At 37.4% G+C, this 8,523-nt stretch overlaps 1 protein-coding gene across 5 annotated transcripts in view; it reads left to right on the top strand.

The window, feature by feature from the left end:
* Positions 1 to 8,523, top strand: part of na (sodium leak channel non-selective protein na) — a 48,192-nt gene that overhangs the window by 1,610 nt on the left and 38,059 nt on the right. For all 5 annotated transcript variants that reach the window (XM_076206770.1, XM_076206769.1, XM_076206766.1 and 2 more), the window contains exons 2-7: positions 2,114 to 2,261; positions 3,265 to 3,450; positions 4,436 to 4,659; positions 5,133 to 5,261; positions 6,047 to 6,192; positions 8,125 to 8,372. In XM_076206770.1, the coding sequence (XP_076062885.1) occupies positions 2,160 to 2,261; positions 3,265 to 3,450; positions 4,436 to 4,659; positions 5,133 to 5,261; positions 6,047 to 6,192; positions 8,125 to 8,372 (1,035 nt within the window). In that variant the 5' untranslated portion in view covers positions 2,114 to 2,159. The remainder of the gene's footprint in view (positions 1 to 2,113; positions 2,262 to 3,264; positions 3,451 to 4,435; positions 4,660 to 5,132; positions 5,262 to 6,046; positions 6,193 to 8,124; positions 8,373 to 8,523) is intronic.

Here is an 8,523-nt window from a genome sequence, read left to right as displayed (position 1 = left end):
GAGCTGCTCCTAAAAGAAAGCCACTGCAACAGATGGGTTTTTGATTAATAGCACATTCAAGTTTTCATCATTTGCTTATTTTTAAGTGTTTCTGGAATATTATATGATGGGAAAGGGAAATACTATTCCGTTATATAATCCATGGTCAATACAAGAAGGCATTTTGAGGCTTGATACCATATTTGCAATTCGGATTCAAAGAAGATTACGTATCAAAGGATACATCATACTATAACTATTACTAATTTACTAAAATCATAAGTATGATAAATACAATAAATGAATCTAGATTCTTTCCTGAGAACATGGTGAAACCATGCTTTATTTATCAAAGGATCTGAAATCCTGAACCCATTTGATGTGAAGATTGACACTAAAACTCTGTTCTCTGAATTCTAAATGTCATTGATTTATATTTTCAGTATGTGTGATCTCTGGTTGCGTGGGTCTAGTTTGCTCCTAAGTGAAGCAATATCCTTCTCTACCACTACATTTTGGTTTTGAGTCATGTCCAGTTTCTATTACTAGATGTGTCATACACTGATTAAGAAACTTTGGACTTGTCTGTTGTATTAGTTAGTGTAGGACTATTTTTATGTCGTCGGCAAAAAGTTGTAGGAGGAGGGGAACAGTCATTGGCTGTCAGCTCTCCATGTGTGAAAAAATGTAGAAAATAAAATTGAAATTGAGAGAGAGATTTTGGGCTCAGTTATAAAAACTGAGTATGATCCCCTCAGGGGCAGGTTGAAAGGTTTTGAGAATGGACGGCGTTGCTGTCCATCTTGCAGGACCAATATACAGGTACCTGTCATTGGTTCCACACACACTGTGATATTATAGTACTAATGAAGAGGTTTTGATCAGGTGTCTTAATATATAGGTTAATTTAGTTTGAGTTAGTTTTGAGTTGGGTTAAATTTTTAGAAAGTTTAGTCTGGTTAGGTTAGGTTAAGTTTCATTAGATTTGAGTTTAGGAAATTTGCTTTTTTTGTTCGTGTCTTATATGTTTAATTAATGTCTTATTATTTTAAATGTTATTTGATTTATCATTGTTATTTTTGAATTTCACAATACCTTGATGAGTAAAGTAGCACAGGGAATTTGGCTCCAAATGTGGGAGTAGTGTTTTAAGGTGATATGAACAGAGAAAGAAAATATATGTAATATGTAAATGGTATAAGTAACAGCAGACATGTATGCGTATTTTTCTGTGATAACCAGCATTTTTTTTTAAGGACACTTGCACTGTATAGGTAGAGTCATAGACTTGGGAAGAAATAGAATTAAGAAAGTTAGTAGAAAGATAAGTGATTATTAGAGGTGAACTCTCAGGAAATATAGTGTTTAACTAGAATATATGAGAACAGTGAATATTGATTATTGTATGGTAAACACGTTAGCTTGTTGTTATGGTACTTTGAACTTTCCTCAATACTTTGTGGGCATAGATTGATCCCCAGTAATGAAGTGACTACCATTTGTTGTGGCTGTACAAGCATATAGGTCAAAGGGAATAACTTTGGCCACAGTTAAGCTTTTCTTTATACAAGTTCCTCACCTGTTTTTAAAGGAAAATGGGAAAATACAAAGAATATCTCTGTTTGTTAAACTGTGGTGAAATAAGTATTGTATTTGGCACTTGTATGTATTAGGAAGAGAAACTAAACTTCTTTCTTGCAGGGTGTTCCCAGAGCTCAGTGAAATAATTTGGCAAGACCCAAGAAATACTTAATGCTAAGTATCAAGACAGAGATAAGCTTAATGAACCCGTCAATGGGCAGAGTTAAATGAAGTCACTTGATGAGAGATAGAGAAAAGCTTAGGCTGTTAGGTAGTAGTGTGGAGGTGCTGTGTCTCAATGCATTTAAGTGATGTAGATGGGGAAAGGAGTGATCCATCATCCATGAGGAACTAAGATAGGATAATGAATGGGTTTTGGATGGGTGTATGCTTTGACTTGGCCATTCTTGTATGAGGGAGAAAGAGTTTTTTCACAAATATGGATATCTGTAGAAAGAATATATAAAAAAGCTGAAGAGCCTGTTAAAGAGTTAACGATATATTTTTCCTCTTTGTAGGAATATCACTAAAATGCTTTGTTTTTCTTCCACAGGGCATCATGCAGAAGGTTGGAGGTGTTTGAAGACAAGTGAGGAGCCATGCTGGGCCGCAAGCAAAGTCTGCGAGGGGAACCCATCCTCGCAGACTACGGTCCAGATGAAACCCTTAATGAAAGTTCTGAGATTGAATGGGTGAATAAGGTATGGAAAGACGAGACGTTTCATTTTGCTTGTTACTCAGACATGAGGTCAGGAGTAATATCATGATGCTGCATTCTTTGATTTTCTTTATACTATACAGGAATGTATTTTGTATAGAATATAATAGGATGATGGACAGTAATGTTGTATTCTATACAAGATGTAATCTTGTACAGTGTGAGTGAATATTTTTGTGATAGAAATTCAATGGTACCTCCCTCACAGTTTATAAATTATATAATAGATACAATGTGGTATTAATTATTGTATTGCATTACCTTTGCAATGAGTATTTAGTATCAGACAAATAATCATTCAATCTTCATCTTGAGCAGTAATTTTTTTTTATATATAGGTTTATTGTTAGTGTTAAGGATAAGCATTTATTTGATCAAGCTTGATTAAATAATAATGGAACTGTGAAGTCAAATATTCACATAGAACCACTGTATGTAAACACCCATTATTGGTTCCAGGATGTCGTATGTACTTTATTATTTAATCATAGGACCAAAATGGAAATAAGCTTACATGCTTTTTTGTGTTATCCTCAGCAATTGTAATTGTTATTTCGAACTATGTGTTCTTTTCATTATCTGCACTTCATGTATATTGATTCAATGCCAAATTAACTTATTATCATTATTATTAATTATTATTATCATTATTATTATTATTATTATTATTATTATTATTATTATTGTTATTATTATTATTATTATTATTATTATTATTATAAGTATCATAAGTTTGTGGAATGGATTCTGTGATGCTCACTGTTAAGTTTGCATGCAGATAAATCTTTTACTGATATTTTGCTGCAGATCTCAAGCCATTACTATGTACAAATGCTTCTCCATTTGGCTGACATGATTAATGTTTCAGTTTTAAGAATTCATTTAACTTTGGTGGTTGCTTTTTAGGAAAAAAAGTCCACAATGTTAGAATTAGAAATGAAAATACTTAAAGAAAGAGTTGCTTTAATCAGGTTTGATTCTTTCAGAATTGGGTGCGATGGGTTCTGCGTATGTGTTCCTTGGTGTCCCTCCTGTCCGTGTCGGCCAACACGCCCAAAACATTCGAGAAGTACCCATCACTTCAGTACCTCACTTTTGTATCAGATCTTATAATAACGTTTCTGTTTACAGCAGAAATGATTGCCAAAATGCACATTAGAGGGATATTAAAGGTATGTTTAAAATTTTCTTCATATCGTTGTGTAAAGGATATCAAAGGTTTTGTTGGCCCTTTTCAAGATAGTGATAATGATTGTTGTCTTTAGTGTTGTTGATTGGAAGTGCAAAATCTCATAGTACTGATCAAAGGTCCTCGGGTTTTCATAAGTCTCTCGGGGAATAATGATGAGGATTGTTGTCTCGGGTTACACTGACTGAAAGTCCGCATCCCCACAGTAACAGGCAATGATCTTTGGGGTCTCAATAGATCTGCCTGGGAAGAAATGTTGGACCTTAATGTTGTATTAGTTTGCGAATCTTTGTCATTGGCTGGTAGAAGGAGATGGAGACAAACATCTGCCTGTTGTCAGATCTCCTAATGTGAGAAAATGGAAGAACGTTAGATTTGATGGACAGAGATCTTGGACTCAAGACAACAATGTTATAGCATTTGTATAATGTATTTATTAGAATATATACTAATTTGTGATTAAAATTTGAAATATGTTTCCACTCATCATATTTTTATTTCAGACAGAAGACAGGGGTGAATGGAGAATGGTTGTATATGGATGATGTTGTGATGCATGAGATGGAATGGGTGGGGGGATGGGGGGTGAGGTAGTATGTGTGAAAAAATTTTTGACGCAGCCCAAAGAGATTTCTCCTCGTCTTCTCCCTTTCTGCATGAGGGGATGGAGAGGGGGGGGGCTGAATTATTGAAGCAGCCTTGCTGTGGATGTGCTGTGTCTTGCAACACTGCTTCTGACCCAGGGCAGTGGACGAGATGCAGGGATGACCTGTCATCCAGGAGGTGCCAAGATGAGAGGGAGGGTGGAGAGGAGTGGACTGTATTGGGGATGGAATGGGTGGGAATGATTTTTATGCCTTTGTTTTTTGGTTGCCTCCCTTGTAAGGGGGAAAAAGCCTTTGGTATATGTATGTTTGTGATTAAAGTTTGAAGTATGTTGCCATTCATCATATTTTTACTTCATACAGGGTGAGGTGCCATATTTGAAGGATCGATGGTGCCAATTTGATGCGAGTATGGTGTTTTTTCTATGGATATCCATCATATTACAAATGTTTGAAATGACGGAATTGGTGCAGCCATACAGCTACTTATCCGTCATGAGAGCACCGAGGCCCTTAATCATTGTCAGGCTTATTCGCATCTTTCTCAAGTTTTCCATGCCCAAAAGTCGCCTTAAACAAATCTTCAAGTGAGTATTGTTTGACATCAGTGCATAACCATAGAACAGCGTTTCTCAACCTTTTTACCATTGGGTAACTTTTAAAATAAATTTTGTGTCTCAAGGAACCCCTGTGCAAAAAAAACACACATATACCATATCTTTCTCTTTTTATTTTCATCGTAATAATAGGTTAGATTGGATGATGTCTATATTACATTATTACAATAACCAAGAATATGTTGTGCATGTTTAATTATATTACATATATGAAATTAGATAAAAAATCAAAAGTGCATTAGCTTATCTCACTTGTTCTCGCGGTACCGTAAGGGACCTTTTGCAGAACCTAAGGGTTCCAGGGAACCCTGGTTGAGAAACGCTGCCATAGAAAGTGGTCTGTTTGAGTGATATAATTTATCATGAAAGTATCTTATTTAATTTTAGATTAATCAGATACTATTGGTCCACTAATGAACTAATGCCTTTATTGATCTTTTCAGACGTTCAAGTCAACAAATTTATAATGTGACCCTGTTCTTCCTTTTCTTCATGTCCCTGTATGGCCTTTTAGGTGTTCAGCTCTTTGGAGAGCTGAAGAACCATTGTGTAAAGAATGATACTGATATACTGTAAGTAAAAGTGTTTGTGATAAAATATGCAAAATTTTATCTCATAGTGAATGCATAATAGTTAGTGATTAAGGATATAATTAGTAGACTTCCCATATGTAATGAATAAGACCAATTCTTAAGAACAAAAAGGTGTTTCATGAGTCATGTTATTATACTTGGTACATACATACATACATATATACATACATATACCAAAGGCTTTTTCCCCCTTACAAGGGAGGTAGCTAAAAAACAAAGGTATAGAAACCACTCCCACCCATTCCATCCCCTACATACTCCACTCCCCTCTACCCTCTTCCATCCCTCTCATCTCGGCACCTCCTGGGAGGGAAGAAGGTAGAGGGGAGTGGAGTATGTAGGGGATAGAATGGGTGGGAGTGGTTTTCTATGCCTTTGTTTTTTGGCTACCTTCCTTGTAAGTGGAAAAAAGCCCTTGGTATATGTATGAATGTATGAAGTATGACATATGCAGTGTAGTATGGTCTTTCTGTTGTTTGAGGCATATAGATATTGATTTTTAAGCCACTGAGGAGTGCTTGTATCTGTATGGGCTTTATTCTGGCTGATTATGTTGAATTTGGAGGAACCTCCAATCTTCTGCAAGCTAAAGACTATCTCAGCTATTCCATTGATGAGGGTTGTCATCTTTGATGATTTGTCGGTGGGTGATATGAAATGAAAAAATTCAAGAAGGAGAGTTTTCACTCCTCAGACTTAAAGATTAACTCACTGTTCATGTAGTTCATGTACTAAAACAGTATGCCTTTGTTTAACCATTGCAGTTCAATAACAATCAACAACCTGGCCATTCCTGATACGTTTTGCTCAATGGACGCACATTCGGGTTACCAGTGTCCGCATGGAATGCGATGTATGCGCCTTGATCTAGAAAAGAATGTTAGTGGATTTAATGGATTTGATGAATTTGGTAAGTTGACACTCAAAGAGATCTCCCAAAACTAGATTTATTTTTTGATTGATATTTTTGATCATTTGTATTTACCTAGTTGTATTTACCTGGTTGTATTTTAAGGGAAGAGAGCTATGCTTGTAGTGACCCACTTTTGTATCTTTCAGCATCCAGTTTGATCATAAATACTTGTATAGTTTTTGCACTCCCTGTTTCCTCATTCAGTTTGTTCCAGATATCTATTACTCTGTGTGGGAAGCTATTCTTTTTCAGATCTCTTCTGTAACTATCCTTTTTAAGTTTCTTTTCATGTCCTCTTTGAGAGAAGGAGTTTGAATGTGTTTGAGATGAGGTGTCTGAGAAGTATGATGGGGGTTACTAGGCTGGATAGAGTGAGGAATGAGGAGGTGAGGAGGAGAACAGGGGTGGAAAGGGAGTTGGGAGATAGGGTTGATGAAAGAGTATTAGGATGGTTTGGACACATGGAAAGAATGAGTGAAGAAAGACTAGTAAAAGAGGTATGGAAGGCAGAGGTGGAGGGAGTGAACATGAAGGTACATCCTAGGATGAGGTGGATGGATGGGGTGAAGGGGACTTTGGGGAAGAGGGGAATGTCTGTTGAGGAAGGACGGGAGAGGACAGAAGACAGGGGTGAATGGAGAATGGTTGTATATGGATGACGTTGTGATGCATGAGGTGGAATGGACGGGGGGATGGGGGTTGAGGTAGTATGTGTGAGCAAAATTTGACGCAGCCCGAAGGGATTTCTCCCCATCTTCTCCTTTTATGCATGGGGGGACGGAGAGAGGGGTCGCCGATTTAATGAAGCGGCCTTGCTGTGGATGTGCTGTGTCTTGTGACACTGCCTCTGACCCAGGGCAGTGGACAAGGTGCAGGGATGACCCGTCATCCGGGAGGTGCTAAGATGAGAGGGAGGGTGGAGGGGTGTGGAGTGTATTCAGGGATGGAATGGGTGGGAATGATTTTATGCCTTTTCGTTTTTGGCTACCTCCCTTGTATGGGGGAAAAAGCCTTGGTATATGTATGTATGTATGTTGTTTTTCTTCTATCCCAATTTAATTGTGTAATTGCTTGCTTGTAAACTCATTGTTGACACATTACTGCTGTTTATATAAGGATGAATTTAGCACCTTTAAGGAATTCAAGCTGGCAAAGGCCAGAGAGCTTTATTCAGCTTAAGAGCCCGATGCAGTAATGGTTAAAGTGGTATTTCATTTTGTCTTGGGTAATGAGATTCAACTCAAAGGACCTTATAACAGTAAAGAGTGAAATTAGATTTTTGTCTGTCACATTGCCTTTGAGAAACTTAAGTATTCTCTTTGCCAGGGACCCATGATGGGTACCTGCTTGCATGTGGTGGTTGTACAAAATGGACAGCGAAACTGTCCATTTTTTATACCCATCAACACCCTCACCTCCATCGAGAGGTGCAGTCCTGAGGGGCTGGCACTTGGTCTCTGGGCCAGGCCTAAGATCTCTCTCTGTCAATTTGAGCTGTATTTCTTGCACTTTTTCACACATGGTGAGCTGACAACTGGTGAATGCTCTCCTCTCCCTGCAACTTTGATTTGGTAACAGAAACAAACCTTTACTGATACAACACAATAATTCAAAGTTTCTTACAAAGGTGGAGCATGCTGACAGGAGACCCTTTGGTCCATATCAAGGTCGGATGTGAAAAAAAAAAAAAAAAAAAATGAATAAATAAAAACTATAATAGAGTAAATAATATTACATACATACATATACCAAGGCTTTTTCCCCCTTACAAGGGATAATGATAAATAAGATAAATGCATAGGTATAGTTAAATAATAAACAAACAAACTAGAGAGATCTTTGGAAGGTTCTGAGAACCATTGCCAGCTGGGGCTGTGAGTTGTCCACTTGGTGAAACTCACGGTTAATGATTTTATTTCTCTTCATCAGCCACAAGCATCTTCACAGTGTACCAAGCTGCCTCACAGGAAGGCTGGGTGTTCATCATGTACAGAGCGATAGACTCTCTCCCTGGTTGGAGAGCAACGTTTTTCTTTACGACTATGATATTCTTCCTCTCGTGGTTGGTGAAGAACGTTTTCATTGCTGTCATCACGGAGACTTTCAACGAAATTCGAGTGCAGTTCCAGCAAATGTGGGGGGTTCGTGGCCACATCAAAGAGGAAGATAAATTACAGGTATCGTGAAGGGATGACTGTCTTAGAACAGAAAACATTTGTCCATTTTTGTTTCGGGTTTAGGGGAAGATTATCTACCACACAGAAAACTTAAGTTTGCTCATATATTTCTTATGAATAAAATGTTAAATTTTCAAAGGAAAGTATATTT

The sequence above is a fragment of the Oratosquilla oratoria genome, chromosome 23 (assembly GCF_046742065.1).
Source record: "Oratosquilla oratoria isolate Oo_2021 chromosome 23, ASM4674206v1, whole genome shotgun sequence".
Classification (NCBI taxonomy): domain Eukaryota; kingdom Metazoa; phylum Arthropoda; class Malacostraca; order Stomatopoda; family Squillidae; genus Oratosquilla; species Oratosquilla oratoria.
This window is presented reverse-complemented; position numbering and strand designations above follow the sequence as displayed.